Below are 18,709 nucleotides of genomic sequence, written 5' to 3'. Positions count from 1 at the left end.
TAGCAGAGGTGAGTATGGGAGTTGTAGAATGGCAGGGGAATTGCTGGCTGAGGGACTTACGGCTAGATAGACGAGAAGCGTGTGGGAGGGGTGAGCCGGGGTAAGTCCAGGTAATGATTGTAGAGCGGTAGAGGTGAATGAGGAATGGGATCCGGACCGGTGTGGTTCTGGAGAGGGAACGAGAGGTAGAGGAGATCGGGTCGGCACTTGGAGGAGGGTGAACCAGGAAACGAACCAGATAAAAATCCAAAAACGGCGTCGGGGAAAACTCTGATGATTATCCAGACCTGAGGTGGGGTAAAATCCAAAAATAGAATTAATCCAAGTCACGAGAGAAAAACACGAGAGAACAAGAGCAGAGATAAGCAAGGGCTAGAGACTAGCAGTCAGCAGTTAATCATCCAGCGTCAAGTTATGTCCACCTTCCTCCTTATAAACCAGCCCGCTGATCAGCTGATTGGAAACAGCTGTTGCTCTCTCTCCTGAAACCAAAACACTCAGAGATAGTGAGATGATGAGACGAGTACTCACCCCGGCTCATGACAGTACCTCCCCCCCTCAACGGACGCCCCCCTGGCATCCTAGCTGAAGCAGCCTTGAACTCCCGGATGAGGAACGGGTCTTCAATGAAAGAACGCGGCACCCAAGACCGCTCTTCGGGACCGTAGCCCTCCCAGTCGACGAGGTACTGGATTCCTCTGCCCCAACGACAAGAGTCTAGGATCTTGTTGACCGTGTAGACCAGACCTCCCTTATTGAGCCGAGCAGGAGGAGGAGGAGCCGGAGCAGGACAGAGAGGACTGGAGACCACAGGCTTGACCAACGACACATGAAACACTGGGTGCACACGCAGGGAGAGGGGAAGGTCCAAACGAACTGTAGTGGGAGAAGGCACGTCCAGAACCTTGAAGGGGCCAATGAAGCGAGGAGATAACTTGCGGGATGAAGCCTTTAAAGGGATGTCCTTTGAAGAAAGCCAGACCCTCTGTCCAGGTGTGTGAACCGGAGCCGAAGCCGCTGGCGGTCTGTCAACTGTTTATTCCTGAGAGCTGTTTGGTCCAGTACTGCCCTGGTGGAGGCACAGGCGCGTCTGGCACCGCTGAGGAATTGAGGTACGGAGGAAATAGAGTTTGCTGGGGAAAAAGCGAAGGTTGGTATCCGAGAGACGACGCAAAAGGTGACTGGCCTGTGGCGAAGGATATATGGCTATTGTGCGCATATTCAACCCAAGGAAGGTGAGTACTCCAGGAGGATGGATGAGATGAGCAGACACAGCGCAGCATGGCACCCAGCTCCTGGTTCATCCGCTCACACTGTCCATTGGTCTGAGGGTGATGTCCCGAGGTGAGCGCCACCTTAGCTCCTAGGGCCTCCGCAAAATCCTTCCGCACCCTGGAGACAAATTGCGGTCCACGGTCGGACAGGATTTTCTCTGGGATGCCATGGAGACGGAGGACGTGCTTTACCAGGAGCTGTGCTGTGTCTGCAGAGGAGGGAAGAGATTTAAGTGGGGTCAGATGACAAGCCTTAGAAAGTTGGTCGACAATGGTGAGAATAGTGGTGAAACCGTTTGAACTAGGCAGACCACATACGAAGTCCAAGGCTATGTGAGACCAGGGGCGAGATGCAGTGGGTAGTGGATGGAGAAGACCGGCTGGGAGGCGATGGTCCCCCTTTTGTAGTGAGCATGTATGGCAGCCTGAGATATAGCTCTTGGTGTCTTTGAAGATGGAGGGCCACCAGAAGGTCCATCTTATGAGTCCCACGGTTCGACCTACTCCTGGATGTAAGGAAAATTTTTCTGTGTGTGCCCAGTGTATTACCTTACTCCGCATGGACTGAGGTACGAACAGCTTCCCCGGAGGACCGTGGTTGGGACCAGGGTCCCTCCTTTGGGCCTCCAAAACCTGGTCTCTGATCTCCCACGTAACACTTCCGAGGATACAGTCAGGAGGTAGGATGGTAGCAGGCTCTGCTTCCTGATCAGTAGTGTATTGTCTGAACAGGGCGTCTGGCTTGGTGTTCTTAGAACTGGGACGATAAGAGATCTGGAAGTCAAATCGTGAGAAGAAAAGAGACCAGCGGTACTGGCGGGGATTTAATTGCTTGGCTTCTCTGAGGTAAACCAGGTTTTTGTGGTCAGTCCAGATGATGAACGGATTCTCCGCCCCCTCGAGCCAATGCCTCCATTCCTCCATTGCCAGCTTTACCGCTAACAACTCACGATCACCCATGTCGTAGCGACTCTCTGCTGAGGTGAGGCGCCGCGAGAAGAAGGCGCATGGGTGGAGGCGTTGGTCCTTGGCAGACACTTGAGACAACACAGCACCCACTCCTGTGTCTGAAGCATCTACTTCCAGCGTGAACTGTCACTGAGGATCCGGACGGTGCAGGATGGGGGCTTTGGAGAACTTTTCCTTCAGAGTTTGGAAGGCAGATTCGGCTTTTTGCGGACCATACAAAAGGCTTATTTACTGAGGTGAGACTGGTAAGTGGAGCTGCTGTCTGACTATAATTTCTTATAAATCTACGATAGAAATTAGCAAAGCCCAAAAACCTCTGAAGTTGTTTTCTGGTCGATGAGAGTGGGCCATTCCTTTACTGCTTTGACCTTCTCTGGATCTGACTTCAAACGCCTGCTCTCAATGATGTAACCTAAAAACGTAACTGTGGTGACATGAAACTCGTACTTCTCAGCTTTAACATAAAGTCTGTTTTTGAGGAGACACTGAAGTACAGCTCTCACGTGTTGGGTGTGCTGTTCCATGGTCTTTGAGAAAATCAAAATGTCATCGAGATAAACTGTAACAAACTTGTTAATAAAATCACCCAGAACCGAGTTCACTAGAGATTGAAAAACAGCGGGAGCATTTGTTAATCCGAATGGCATTACCAGGTACTCGAAATAACCCAATGGAGTCTTGAATGCAGTCTTCCACTCGTCCCCCTCCCTCACCCTCACCAGGTGGTAGGCGTTCCTAAGATCGAGTCGGCTGAAAATGGCTGCGTCCTGGATAGGTTCAAAAGTGGAGGAGAGTAGAGGCAGTGGATACTTATTGCAAATGGTGATCTGGTTCAAACCTCTATAGTCTATGCAGGGTCTCAGTGTTCCTTCCTTCTTAGGCACAAAAAAGAACCCAGCACCCAGGGAGGAAGAAGAAGGTCGAATGGTACCTGCGGCAAGACAGTCCTGGATATACTTCTCCATGCTCTCCCTCTCAAGCTTGGAGAGATTATAGAGACTGCTAGATGGCAGTGGGGCCCCAGGTAGCAAGTTGATGGCACAATCAGTAGGCCTGTGTGGAAGCAGAGAAGATGTGTGATCCTTGCTAAAAACCAGCTTGAGGTTGTGGTAGATCTGAGGGACAGAAGATAGATCAATATCCTCCATAGGAGGCGCAGGAGGACTGCGAGTGAGCGAGGAGACAGATTTTAAACATGTTTGGGAACATTCAGGGTTCCAGCCTAAAATCTTATTTTCTCGCCAGTCCAGGATGGGATTGTGGCAAACCAACCACGAATGTCCCAAAACTAGTGGCGACTGAGGTGAGGGAAACACATAAAAGCTCAAAGTCTCTGAGTGGTTACCTGACACCAACAGGCGGATGGGTACGGTCTGGTGGGTGATTGTGGACAGACCTCGGTTATCCAGTGAGGAGACAGAGAGAGGATTAGACAACCTGGTAGTGGGAATCCTCCATTTTGTCACCAGCTGAGGGTCTATTGGGCCATTCCCATCTGTACCGGGTCGGCCCGGGTCGGGTAGCCCCAGTCGGCCCCAGCCTGGCCCGGTTGATTCCACACATCCTTGTCTTAAGCCCATGTGGGCTGATTCTACCCACCAATAAGAGGCTTGCTCTAATGGAAGGTGTGAATTTGCTGTCAGCAGTGGGTGTGTTGGCCCTGGTCGGCCTGAAGCAGACCCCCTCGAGAAGAGGGCTGCGAATGAGCCTTGGTTGGCCCGGAAAAATACCAGGCCACCCAGATATGTAAACAACCTACGCTACCCGGCCCGGGCCGACCCGGTACAGATGGGAATGGCCCATAAAAGCTTCATCCAGCTCTGACCTTCAGCTCTTGCTGGGTAGGTTTGCGGCCGAATGTGAAGCGGCTGGGATGAGGATCAGCACCTCCAAATCTGAGACCATGGTTCTCGACTGGAAAAGGGTGGCTTGCCACCTCCGGGTCGGGGGAGAGGTCCTACCTCAAGTGGAGGAGTTTAAGTATCTCGGGGTCTTGTTCACGAAGTGAGGGTAGGAGGGATCGGGAGATCGACAGGCGGATTGGTTCGGCGTCTGCAGTGATGCGGACGCTGCAGACGCTGAGCCGATCTGTCGTGGGGAAGAGGGAGCTGAGCCAGAAAGCCAGGCTCTCGATTTACCGGTCGATCTACGTCCCAATCCTCACCTATGGTCATGTGCTTTGGGTAATGACCAAAAGAACGAGATTGCGGATACAAGCGGCCGAAATGAGTTTCCTCCGTAGGGTGGCCGGGCTCAGCCTTAGAGATAGGGTGAGGAGCTCGGACATTCGGGAGGGACTCGGAGTAAAACCGCTGCTCCTCCGGATCGAAAGGAGCCAGTTGAGGTGGTTTGGGCATCTGGTCAGGATGCCTCCTGGACGCCTCCCCGGGGAGGTGTTTCGGGCATGTCCTGCCGGCAGAAGGCCCCCGGGTCGACCCAGGACACGTTGGAGAGGTTACATCTCCAATCTGGTCCGGGAACGCCTTGGGGTCCTGCCGGAGGAGCTGGTGGACAAGGCCGGGGAGAGGACGGCCTGGAGCTCCCTAATTGGGATGCTGCCCCCGCGACCCGGACCCGGATAAGCGGATGAAGACGAAGACGAAGACCATAAAAGAGACTGCTCACATCCAGAGTCCAGGAGAGCCTCGAGAGATATCTGTCTAGACTCAATTATCAAAATACATGGAAAAGAACACCGAGAGCTAGCAGAGTCTGAAAACCCACCCACCAGTAGTCACGGTTTTACTGGTGGGCTCCCCCTTTTGACAGAGTGGGGCAAGTGCTTTGAAAATGTCCAGCCATCCCACAGTACAAACACATTCCTGACCTGATCCGATGCTCTCTCTCTCTTCCTGAGAGAGACGAGTTCTCCCCATCTGCATAGGCTCCTCCGCAGAGAGGGAGTCCATTTGTACACGTCCTTTAGCTCCATACACTCTCTCATGCAAGGAGTAGACCATGGGCTCCGACTCACGTCTTCTCAGCTCACGGTGCCGTTTGTTGATGGAAATAGCCAGCCGTATAAGCTCCTCCAGAGAAGTGGGTTCCTGGCATAAACCAGCTGGTTTCGAACTCCATCGCTTAGGGCCTCAGTAAATGCTCCGATGAGGGCGTCCTCATTCCAAGAGGTGCGAGCTGCAAGGATCCTGAATTCCACAGCCAAGTCTGCCACCGATCTCCTGCCTTGAGATGGATTCCATAATTTCTTTCGAATGTCAGAAACAGACTCAAAGCTCCCAAAAGTCAATTTAAAATCTGACAAAAAATCACAGAAAATACCATTCAAAAAAGAGTCATTATGGCTTTTGGCCTCTGCCCAACGTAGGGCTCTTCCTCTCAACAGCCCCACGATGTAGGAGATCTTAGCCGAGTCTGAGGAAAAGGCTGTAGGGCAATGTTGGAACACTAGTCGGCACTGTAGTAAAAAACTGTGGCATTCCTCAAACTCACCATCGAAGGTGACTGATGGTGGGGATGGAGCAACACGGAAGTGGGTCTCGTTCCAGGACCTTGCTCTTTCCGGTCCAGGACTTCCGGCGACAACCTGACCTACTGCTGAAGGTTCCGCTGAAGGGGGTGGCTGGTGTGTGTGGCACAGGGCTTCTTGAATTTGATGAACCATATTTTCCAATTGCTGATAACATTGGTTAGCTGCCGTAAGTTGTTCCATAAGTAAAGGGAGAGTTTGTTCCTGCTGAGATAAGCGATGAGAGATGTTAGAGGGAACTGATTCTGCGGGGTTAGCGTTTTGGCCGGATGATTCTGTCATGTTGTGGGGCAAGAGTCTAACCCAGGACATGCAGAATCAGAGTCAGAGTCAGACTGTATAAAAAATAATAATATTTATTGATGAAACGCTGAACTAAGGGCGCACTGCAAAATCCAGCGGGTGCAGAAACGGGAAGCAGCGTCTAGAGGGAAAAGTAGCAGAGGTGAGTATGGGAGTTGTAGAATGGCTGGGGAATTGCTGGCTGAGGGACTTACGGCTTAGATAGACGAGAAGCGTGTGGGAGGGGTGAGCCGGGGTAAGTCCAGGTAATGATTGTAGAGCGGTAGAGGTGAATGAGGAATGGGATCTGGACCGGTGTGGTTCTGGAGAGGGAGCGAGAGGTGGAGGAGATTGGGTCGGCACTTGGAGGAGGGTGAACCAGGAAACGAACCAGATAAAAATCCAAAAACGGCGTTGGGGAAAACTCTGATGATTATCCAGACCTGAGGTGGGGTAAAATCCAAAAATAGAATTAATCCAAGTCACGAGAGAAAAACACGAGAGAACAAGAGCAGAGATAAGCGAGGGCTAGAGAGTGCCAGTCAGTAGTTAATCATCCGGCGTTGAGTCATGTCCACCTTCCTCCTTATAAACCGGCCCACTCATCAGCTGATTGGAAACAGCTGTTGCTCCCTCTCCTGAAACCAAAACACTCAGAGATAGTGAGATGATGAGACGAGTACTCACCCCGGCTCATGACACAAAGAAATGCAGTTTCAGGGTGTAAAGTTATACAGATTATCTCATAAATAAAACAAGCTAAAAAAAAAACAGCCTAATGCTGGGGTGAAATTCTACATTTATATGCAAAAACCTGCTTTTAAAGCATTCCCTTTTCCAAGGCATGAATCTATGTAGATATCGACTCAAAGTCTGTGTGCTAAAACAAAAATAAAATAATCTAACTGTACTTGTAAACTCCCACACTTCACAAAGAGGTTTGCAGCTATCAGATAGAACCGGGATGAATAATTCAAAGCTGGAATGTTTTCTTTGTGCACATAACTTGGATTTTGAAGACCGTCAATGAAAAAAAAACAAACTTAAATGCTAACACATGTATGGATTAGAAAAGAGATGACAGGATAAAAATCAAAGACTCTCATCCAAAGGCAGAGTCAAACACACAAACCCTGAGCCATGACTCACAGAAATGTTTGTGTGTGATGAATAATACAATGATCAATAACGCACAAACATACCCACGCCATTCTGTAGCTCAACACTATGTTACATATTTAGAAATCCATTATGACTTGGCTCTCTTTCAAGTCTTTTTTGTTCTTCTGAAGGTTTTTCCATAAAACACTAATAAAGGCGCTTAACTCCACTCTGTAGACAAGAGCTATTGAGTTTTGATCTGCAAGGGTCAGAAATTGTGTCTGTCCTGACACAACATGCTCATTGTGTCATGGTCTGCGTCTCCCCTCATGTGTCTCCTTGTGTTCTCCATCCCTCTCTAGGTTCTCCTTTTATGTCTCCTAGCGCCCTCATGTGCCCTTGTCTGCGTCTTCCTCATGTGTCTCCTGGTGTTCCTCATTTGTCCCCAGATCTGCAGCCCTCTAGGTTTCCCTCACCAGGTATCCCGCTGGTCCTGTGCTCCCTTGGTCCCCCTTAGTCACGCCCCTGTAGGTTTTCTTTCTGTAGTGTTTTTCCTTTAGTTTCAGCTGTTCATTTATTAGTCTCTTTTAGTGTGTTTTCTTTCCCCCCACCGGTTCTTTAGTTCTCCTTCCCCAGACAATTAGTTAGTTATTTTGCTCTTTTTGTTTTTAGGTTTTTAATCTTAGGTCATGTTATTTTTCTTTCTCTTCAACTCACTGCCCTCTCCCTGATTAGTAATTTAGTTCACTTGGTTTCGCTCCCCACACACCTGCAGCTCATCTCCCTTTCATCCTCCCCAGTGTGTAAAACCCTGTCTGTGTTTCAGTGTTTTGTTGGTTCATTTTTCGTGTCATTCTCGTCTCGTTTGCTCTCTAGCTTCTAGTGTCTCTAGTGTTTTTGGATCTCTAGTTTTAGTCATTTGGATTTTTTGGTTTATGGCTCCCTGCCTTCTTGGATAACTCCTAAATTAAGGATTTTTATTTCATCTTCCACCTCTGCCTCATTCATCTGGTTTCTGCATCTTGGGTCCTAAACTTCCTCCTGCCCAACTCGTGACACATTCATGAAACGTTTAAAGACAAACAAACATGTTTGATGTATTTGGCATTTGTGATTCAGAAAGACCAAGAAGTCTGAGCGAGTAGATGGGATGATGGAGGGATGAATTCTGATTACAACCCTCATTCTTAGGCCTAGTCCACACGTAGCCGGGGCTTTTTTGAAAACGAATATCCGCCCCTCCAAAAACTTGCATCCACACCACCGCATTTTAAAACAAAACTCTGTCCACACGTACCCGGATAAATACGTTGTTAAGGGCATGCCAGACCTGTAGGCGGCAGTACTTCCCCCGTTCTTAACCTCGTCCTTCGTCTGTGGTCTTCCGCAAGGAGCAGTAATTCCGCTTGCAAAAACAAACAAGCAGAAAGCGCTTGGACAATTGATAAAGCGAGTGCAGCTCTGAGGGCATCTATGCTGTCGGCTAGTGTAAACACAGGTCGCACACGTGATGTCAGCATTTTTTGTCACGGAAAGTGACGTTGCGGACCTTAAAACTCCGATTTTGTCCGTCCACACGCAGACACCCAAAACGGAGAAAACGCAGATCTTCACTTTGGCCGGAGTTTTTAAAAAGATCCGTTTTCGTGTGAAAAAACTCCGTTTTCGTGTGGATGACAGGCCAAAACGTAGAAAAATATCTACGTTTTGGCAGATCCCCGGCTACGTGTGGACAGGGCCTTAGAACTATGTCCAATCAGACAACAAAACGACAAACAGAAAAGGACCAGCTCTCTCATCCTACCATCACTACTTTCAACAAACACACTTACAGAGTGGCTGATATAAAAAAAAGAAAACAAATACATATTTTGTGAATAATAAAAACCATATCAGATTGAGACTGTGAAAAAGACATAATAGCTAAAGATTACAGACCAATTTTAGATCTGATGCATCCAGCCTGACCTTGCGTTACCCCATGGACACACTTGAGGAGGGATTTGTATTTGTGTTTCCATTTGAGCCAAGAGTGTCATAAATTAATGGTTGCTGTGTCTGTGAAATGTAATTGTAGAGATAGTTGTCAGTGGAAAACAAAACCTGGATGGAGTATTGTATGATTGTTTTGTTCTTAAAACAGATTAAAAAAAGAGGCATTTTTCCAGAGCTTTTGTTTTTAAAGGCGATAATTATGCACCATTGTTCTCTGATTTATTCCACATTTTCAGGCTAATTTAGACTTCAAATAATTTTAGAGACAGCGAGTGTGAGAGCTGGATGATCACTGCTAACAAGAAGGTAGGGATGTCCCTCAAGTGTTTACGGTAAGAGTTTAAAGATGGACTTGAATGAATGAATGAATGAATGAATGAATGAATGAATGAATGAATGAATGAATTGATTTATTGTCATTTCTACTTCACTTTTACTTTGTAACAGATCAGATGACCAACTGAAAATATCTGTTGTTTTAATAACACACACACTGGAGTGGTCAAAGAAGGGATTGGAGTGTGTGTGTGTGTGTGTGTGTGTGTGTGTGTGTGTGTGTGTGTGTGTGCGTGTGTGTGTGTGTGTGTGTGTGTGTGTGTGTGTGTGTTTGTGTGCGTGTGTGTGTGTGTGTGTGTGTATGTTTGTGTTTGTGTATGTTTGTGTGTTTCTGCATGTTTGTGTACGTGTGTGTGTATGTTTGTGTGTTTCTGAGTGTTTGTGTGCGTGCGTGTGTGTGTGTATGCTTGCGTATCTGTGTGGGTGTGTTTTGCATGCATGTGCTTATGTGTGTGTGAGTGCATATGTGTGTGAGTACATGCATGCATGTGTGTGCGTGTGCGTGCGTGCGTGCGCATGTGCGTGATGCTTGCACACCTGTACTCCTCCTGGGTGAACACTGGAATAACTGACGGCTGCAGAACTGTGATTTCAACCAGGGTTCTGTTCTCCTTCACAGGCTCACCGTGATCATAGGCCACCACCACCAGCTGTCAGAACACAGAGATGATCATCAGAGTAAATCACATCCATGTAATGTTATTGCTGATGGTCATGTTCACACTCTGACATCACAAAAATTGTGATAAAATCTGAGTAAAGCAAGAAAATAAGATTGAACCGAAATCCATAAAATAAACAAAAAGCATAATAATTGCATGACGGCTAGTCAGTATACTGTTATATGTTTGATTAGATTTTTTCTATAAGCTTAGACATCAATTTATTGGTGATAACAGTTGTTAACTAGACCCAAAGGAATCCTAATGAGTTAACCCTAAATACAAACACAATGAAATATAGTATCTTATTAAACACTAAAGTGTTGGAAATATCACACTCCCTTTGGCATTTTTATTGAACTATGGCAATCCAGAAACTCCTAAATAAATAATGATCTGAGAATTTCTCCTTGTGGGATCAGAAGGAGGTTAAGAAGCTTGGTCGGCCCTTTTTTCCTGACCAACTACTCTTTATCCATTGTTTGTTTCAGACATTAGCCAAAAATGCGTACAGTTAGACACATTTTGTTTGACTTATTTGGAGCAAACAAGGTAAAATTAGTCCCCAGAGAATCATCTTCACAAGAGGCTGAAGTCCTTGTTGTGTTAATTAAAGCCCAATCAAAAGATGAAATTAGCACAGCTCAAAGGCCCATGGAGGCGTGCAGCTGAGGACAAACCATTTTCAAACTAATAAGCTGCTACAGTGTGCTCTGCACAGCGAACAGGGATTTAGACACTTGCTCTGAGGAAAAAAAACGCTATTACACACAAATCCTGTGTGTGCAGGTGAAATCTGTTTGTGCTCATCAAATGATGTTAAATGACCCAGTAAATGTAAAAATGTATATAGAATCTAAGTGCAAAGCTAAACAGAGACATGTGAGATAAATACTGTCCAATAATAATGTCTGAATCACAAAAACGGCCTCAGGTGTACAGGATCGATTTCATATGCTCCACATTTTATTAAAAGGATTCTCAACCGCATGGTGAAATTTAAGAAGTACATTAGTGTTTGTCCAGTAAATAAATCACTATGGCTGTGTGATCCATTATAAACGAAGCACAAGTTAACTTATTGTGGATCTCAGGTAAAAACTGTTCTAAAAACAGGAGTTCCGCTGAAAATAAAAGCAGCACTACAGCTGCATCTTTTTGCTATACCTGCTTGTTTCTTAGCAGGTTTAAAGGGAGCTGGTTAGGGCTGCACAATATATCGAAAAATTATCGTCATCGCGATAACAGGATGTGCATATTTTTGCAATAAAAATGGTATGTTGTAATGGAATTCATGCATTAGTTTTGTTTGCTTTGAACCCAGAGTAGCCATCACATGCCAGACGACATCAACACTGCATACTTTAGTATTTGTTAATTTATCGTGAGTAATATCGATATCGCAATATTAAGCACTGTTGTCGAGTATCGCATGTTTTCCTAATATCGTGCAGCCCTAGAGCTGGTCATTACACAGGAGGTGAGTTCCAACCTGGACAGGTCATCTGTCAATCACAGGACCACATTGAGGCAAACTAGAGCCCCTTCCACTCTAACGCTTGCTCCACTCCACGCAGTCAGCCCCAGCCTGGTTGGGGTGATTACACACAGCTTTAGGAATGCAGACTCGACTGAGCTTATGGGCGGTCTCCAAAAGTGGTACAAAGGTGTCAGTGATGTCATGAGTACATCTCTGAGCACGTGGGCAGGACAAAGGATATGCAGAAAAGTGTGCGATGTCTCCAAAAGCAACTTCCTGCGTTTAATTTAAGGGAGACTCTGACTCTGATATGGCGTCCTGCTTTGCTGTGTCTGTCCCCCCAAGGCGCAGCTCAAGCCTCGCAGCAATGTGTGTGTGTGTGTGTGCACGTGTGCGCACACTCCTTAGAGAGAAACAGAGAAAAAGAGACGGCTTCAGTCAGAAGTAGGGCTGCAACAAATGACTATTTGGATCATCGATTAATCGGATTAGACAAGAAAATTTTAACTTTGCTAGGGAAACATTGTTTCACTCCTTCCTTTAATTTAACAACAGAACATGATTAGAAAACTGTTCAATAGCGTGCAAAACAACATGCTATCATCTAAATATATCGATAATCAAACTATGATCGGTAAAATGTTATGTATTTGATTAACATGTTCAGTAGTAAACTACTAGAAATACTAATAACATTTCATTTCTACTGCTTAAAACGTAATAGTGACATATCTATAATGTACAGGTTAACAATAATCCAGTTTAAATTATGTTCACAGATAGACGTGTTTGTGAATTCAATCCTACAGTGACTTGCCATACACCTTCAGCGGTGTGGGGCAGCAGGCTCGAAGCAGCAACCTGACTACAGCAGCTCCGTGGCGCTGCAGACAGCTAATGTACAGGATGATGTTGGGAACTTTTCTTCTGGTTGTCGAATTCAGGTATTCTTAGTTTCATAACCATCGTGTTTTTTCGGAGCCCACTTGATCGTGAGCCTGCTACCTGCTAGCATGAGCTAATCTGCTTGTAGCTACACTTTTGATACCAAACTTTGGACGGTTTCTGCCGTTGTGTCTGCTGGTTTCTCCGTTTTCCTCCATAACACCTAGCACAGTGTGCCAGTAAAAGGCATCTTCCTTACTTAATTACACATGCGACATATATGTGTCCCTCGTCCTCATCTGACTGTCTGCTCTGCTGCCGCATCAGATAAGACTGTTACTTAAAGGTTACACAACACAAAAAAAGTTGCACAACACAACAAATCGACGACAAAAAGGGTTGCCAACGCATTTCTTCATCGAATTTTATTGATTTTATCGATTCGTTGTTGCAGCCCTAATCAGGGGAGATGTTTTCTCAGTATCCAGAATGATAATGAAGGGTGCATGCAGAAAGCCCCCGCTGGCTGATTCGGTAGTTTGTGAGAGGTTTTCAGTTATTTGTTTGAGTTATTTATTTGTTGTCAATCTTTGTTCAGTGTGTTTGTCTATTACTTCATTGTCATCTTTTCCTCGCCTTGATCCACTGCTCATCTGATTCTTAACCAATAATCACTCGCCCAATACAACTCCTTGGTGTAGCCATTCTATCTCTGGTCTTATGGGTTCCCTGATCTCCATCGGACCTCTGAGTTCCAGTTTAGATTCCTTTATATTTGCCCACTACTAAAAGGTGAAAAACAAGTGATAATGTTTTAGCCTGTTTCTGTGGTTGAGTGTTAGTTGCTAACAAAACATTTCCATCCAGCTCACCCAGAATAGCCAATTGTTCAGACTTCCAAATGGCTCCTCATTTGCTATCATTAATGTTTTGTTTATGAGTGGTCCAGTTCTGTGTTGTGAGCTCATTTACATCTGAAAGCTGTGCTTTTTACTTCCAGCCATCAGGCCATTAGATTAAAATAGGGGTCGTTGCTTGTGCATTTGGCAGTCTCAGCAGATTGCACCACTGTTTTCTCCTTTTTAGAACATTTCAGGTAAGTCCTCTCCTCTATCCTGGAGTTGGCATTCCACACTTTCCAGTTGAGAAGCATGGCCTGCAGCAGTTTCAAGCTCGACTCACTGCCGGCTGCATGGAGCAGACTCACTCCTTAGGTATAAAGAATGAATCAAACTTAACAAAAGGCTTTTCTCTCCATACTTCTTGAGCACCGTCCACAGGTTTTCATAAGCCTTCTTCAAATTACAGGTGGACTGGTTGGGCAAACCCCCATGCCCCCACAAGCACGGGGTAAAGAAGTGGTCCACAGTTCTACGTCCAGGACAAAGACCGATGTGTGTTATTGAAATTTCTACAAAGCCATAGACTGATTTAAATTAAACAATCAGAGATTATCTGTTCAAAACTCTGGCAAGGTGGTGGGCTTTAATATAATATAGATCTTAATCTATTTCTTATATGGCTACATTTTATTTTTAGGTATTTTCAACTCGCCATGTTGGCTCCGATTATTTGAATTGCTGGTCTGCACTCAGTTCAGCTTTATTTGTATAGCGCTTGAACACGGCCAAAAGGTCGAACAAGGCTGTGCACCATCATAATAGCTAGGGATGCAATGACACCACTTTTTCAAAACCGATACGATACAAATACCTGGATGTGAGTACTCGCCCATACCAATTACAGAAACGATACTTCTACAACACAAAAATGCAATGAATTGAAATACAGATTTTATTTTATTTTCTGCTTTCAACAGGAAAATACTGTGAGGTAGATAAAAAAGAAAATATATTAATAGAAACGATCATAAAACTAAAATATTAGGTGAACAGAAATGATAAGTTACGCTGAAGCCACTTTTTATTGTCGGTTCCTGGTATTGGTTAACTTTTACCAGTGCCCAATACCAGTATCAGTATTGGTGCATCCCTAATAATAGCACATAGGTGCACGTGTTAAACATGTTAAAACACAGAAATAAAACAAGCTGTATCAAACACATTTAAAAATATTTAAAAATCAAGCAAGGTACCCACAGTTTGAACAAATTAGGACAGACTCAATAAAGAGAACTCTACTATCACTGTCCATTATGACTGAAGGTCAAGGAGATTAAAGGTGTGGCTGACTGAAAAAACTTTTTTTAATTATTATTATTTGTGATTGTAATCGGCCACTTTGAGTTTTTCATAACTGGTTGAACACGAAAACGGTCTTTTACACCTATCTTCTGCATTATCTTCTAATTAGAAAATCCTCACATATCTCTGTCACACTGTGAATTTGCATTCACGACTGTGCCTATTTTGGCTTTTAATTTTTTTGCAGCGAGGAGAGAGCAGAGAGTATCTTGGTAACATTGCTGAATGCGCTCTGTTAGCCAATCATAAGTGAGGTGTGTGCACATCATTATTAATAATGAGCAATTCAGCTGTTTTCAGCTAACTTCTGCACCAGCAAATTTTTGCATCTCAGAACAGGAGCATCCTAGCATTTTTTTTGTTTTGTTTTTGTTTTAAATGACTCATAAGCATTGATTTACACTAAAGAACACTGCAAAGTATTGAACAAACAAGTAAACCACACTTTTAAAACTGTCGAGATATCGGTACTGTTACACGTGAGTTGGTAGGTCATTCCAATATCTCAGGGTTAGGATTGAGAAGGAACGACTCCTTTGAGATTTCAGCCTGTGTTTCGGAACCACCAAACACGGGGGGCGTGGTAGGGTGTGGTGTGAATAAGATCGGGGAGCTGCGCCACTTAACTTCAAAATGAATAGGATGATTTTAAACCTAATTTGATAAGGGACTGGAAGCCGGTTCCAGTTTGCTAAGACCAACATTTTATGTTCTGTCTGCCTGGTACCAGTCAGCAGTATGGCAGCCAAGTTCTGGACTACCTGGAATCTTGCTACAAACATATTTATAGATGGGAGATGTATCATATATTGTGATATTAAAAGCCAGATGACATTTGCATATATTTAAGACCAAATTTAATTGAAAACCTCAGGCCAGACGCAAGCGCTCCTTGTCCTGTCGGAATAAAGGCGGATGCTGCCCCGTAGCTGGAGACTGAGGCCTAGTCCACACGTAGCCATTTAAAAAAAAAAAAAAACGAATATCCGCCCCTCCAAAAACTTGCATCCACACCACCGAGTTTTAAAAACAAACTCTGTCCACACGTACCCGGATAAATACGTTGTTAAGGACATGCCAGACCTGTAGGCGGCAGTACTTCCCCCGTTCTTAACCTCATCCTTCGTCTGTGGTCTTCCGCAAGGAGCAGTAATTCTGCTTGCAAAAACAAACAAGCAAAAAGCGCTTGGACAATTGATGGATCGGGTAGTGACAGAGCGCAGCTCTGAGGGCTTCCATGATGCCGGCTAGTGTAAACACAGGTCGCACACGTGATGTCAGCATTTTTTTGTCGCGGAAAGTGACGTTGCGGACCTTAAAACTCCGGTTTTGTCCGTCCACACGCAGACACCCAAAACGGAGAAAACGCAGATCTTCACTTTTGCCGAAGTTTTTAAAAAGATCCATTTTCGTGTGAAAAAACTCCGTTTTCGTGTGGATGACAGGCCAAAACATAAAAAAATATCTACGTTTTGGCAGATCCCCGGCTACGTGTGGACGGGGCCTCAATTGCACCACATAAAAGAAATACAGAAAAACACCTGGCCTCATACTTACTCTGAACTTTAGGTTGGGTTCCTCATTGAGGTTAACTTTGGTAACCACCTGCCCCGACTCATCAGCTACATCAAATATACTGGTTGAGTATGGATGATTGTCCTGGTCCACCTTGTATCGTACCAGACCTGCTGGGGTACCCTAGAAAAAGAAACAAAACAAACATGAAAAACTTAGATTTTTCACTACCAGACAAAGAGTCCCGTCTATGTTTGGAAAACTGCCACTTTTATAGAGGTTTTGCCCAGCAGCCTGAAAATGAAATATAGTGCCTTAATGGAAGTGTAATAAACAACATTTAATATCTGATGCAGTTGTTGGACCTAAATGTCACACAATATATGTATATCCAAAAGCTAATGGAGTCCAAACACATACACACATCAACTCTTCAAATCCATAAAGTCCAAGTTCTAATAGTCATGAATTAACCTCTGGAGTGTTGCTGGAAATGAGCAGCTAGAAGTGAGAGGAACTTTACACAGAAGTTTAGGAAGCAGAATAAATTATGTCTGTGCTGGTATTGTTAGTCTGAATACTGTAATTTATCAGCAGGATTTAAAGAGCACAAGTCTCAAGAGGGAGAAGAAAAAACAAACTGCTGCTCTGAGGAGAAATTCTTTGTTTATAGAAACGTTTAAATCTTTGAGAGGTTTGGAGAAGTGTGGAGATTTAAAGTTTGTAGTAGTTTAAACACGCACTTCCACTAAAAAATCACAAATGATGCATTATGTTGTCCGACAAACCAAAAATATGTTGATAAAGATGATGAAATTGGCCCTTTTTATTGTTACCAACACTGAGTACTTTATGTAATTGGTGTGTTTATCTCTAATCATTACAAGTGTTGCTCAGAAAGTTATACAAGTCTGAATAAAAATCTCACACAAGTTCTGATGAATCCAAACCAGTTTTTAAAGATTACATTTCCTCGTATTTTTAATACAATTGCAGTGGTCTCTAGTAGGAATGAATACTGTATAAGTGGTACTCTGGGGGAAAAATGCTCAGGTGTACCTGTTTCAGGAAGTAGAAGTGAGCCACAGCAGAATAGAGCTGAACACAGCAGGATTTGGAATCTTATTTCCTGATATTTGGACATCGCACTTCTGATTGGCTAACAGCAATGTTTAGGGAACTAAGTTTAAGAAATCTCAAATCCTTTAAAACCTAACAGACAGCTGTTTTAACATTTATTAGAATGGATATGTTCTCCTGACATCTACCATAAATATATTTAACATTTCAGATGAGCAGCAGATTAAAGCTAACTTTTTAGAATCATTTAAAAGAATAAGTGTCCCAAATGTTTTGGTTTTGAAACATCTACATCAGCGCTGAAACCACACTAGTTAGTTTCAGATAGTCATTATGACCAATGTCCATCCTGGTTTTTGAGGTTTCACCAGGCTGTGACACTGATGCAGTGCGGTTAATCATGTTTGTCACTAAGCAACCAGCTGTGATCAGCAGCAACACAGACTATAGATAATAAATCAAAAGCCTTTACTTCACATAACTTAGTCACCCCAGGATTGTTTCCATGTTTAATAGTGTTTTTAAATGGAACATGTGTGGATTTTTTAATAACTTCTACATCTTGTGACTTAGTAAACTTTTATTTTGGTATTTTATTTTTGAAATGGTGGTCTCTTTCTTTATTGTGAAAGAGTTAAGAGGGTGCTTTACCTTTAGGCGGCACATTCCAACATTATGTATGGAAAAAACAAGTTCATTTGTATTTTCAACACATCTGCAGTGGTCTCTAGTGAGTGGATCTCTGAGGGGAAAAGCTGTAGTGCTCCTGTTTCAGGAACCAGAAGTTAGTTGGATTTGGAGTCTTACACGATTATTTCCTGATATTTGGACATCTCGTCTCTGATTGGTTGGTTTCATATGGGCCATTCCCATCTGTACCGGGTCGGCCCAGGCCGGGTAGCGTAGGTTGCTTACATATCTGGGTGGCCTGGTATTTTTCCGGGACAACCAAGGCTCATTCTCAGCCCTCTTCTCGAGGGGGTCTGCTTCAGGCCGACCAGGGCCAACACACTGCTGACAGCAAATTCACACCTTCCATTAGAGCAAGCCTCTGATTGGTGGGTAGAATCAGCCCACATGGGCTTAAGACAAGGATGTGTGGAATCAACCGGGCCAGGCTGGGGCCGACTGGGGCTACCCGGCCCGGGCCGACCCGGTACAGATGGGAATGGCCCATTAGTGAACTTGCTCATAATGGAGGCCCACCCTGCTAGTTGCAAAATAGCAGGAGACAAACATTTTTTGTCATGCCCCACCCAAAAAGGACTCTGAAATTTTACTGTTACCCGTCTCCCCTAAAAGTGAAAAGGGATTTCTACCCCTGAAGTCAGACCATGTTCTAGTAATCCACATTTTGTTGTTACAATTGTCAGAAAACAGTCAGCACCAAGACAAAAAAAATGCACTTAAGCCTAATTAATGCTTTTCCGTCAACTCCG

The 18,709-nt window shown here is 44.6% G+C and overlaps 1 protein-coding gene across 7 annotated transcripts in view; it reads right to left on the bottom strand.

The window, feature by feature from the left end:
- The window catches only part of LOC107387904 (protocadherin-15), a 514,972-nt gene that overhangs the window by 132,966 nt on the left and 363,297 nt on the right, over nt 1-18,709 (bottom strand). For 4 of the 7 annotated variants that reach the window (XM_054749198.2, XM_054749199.2, XM_054749191.2 and 1 more), the window contains exons 25-26: nt 16,233-16,373; nt 9,982-10,094 (exon numbers count right to left, since the gene is read on the bottom strand). In XM_054749198.2, the coding sequence (XP_054605173.2) occupies nt 9,982-10,094; nt 16,233-16,373 (254 nt within the window). Of the gene's footprint in view, nt 1-2; nt 288-4,967; nt 6,456-9,981; nt 10,095-16,232; nt 16,374-18,709 lie in introns of those variants that run through there. The other 3 variants (XR_011516897.1, XM_070545627.1, XM_054749200.2) reach the window with 3 other exon arrangements.

This window comes from Nothobranchius furzeri, chromosome 16 (assembly GCF_043380555.1).
Source record: "Nothobranchius furzeri strain GRZ-AD chromosome 16, NfurGRZ-RIMD1, whole genome shotgun sequence".
NCBI lineage: Eukaryota > Metazoa > Chordata > Actinopteri > Cyprinodontiformes > Nothobranchiidae > Nothobranchius > Nothobranchius furzeri.
The sequence above is the reverse complement of the archived record's forward strand: the minus strand, read 5'-3'. Positions and strand labels throughout refer to the sequence as shown.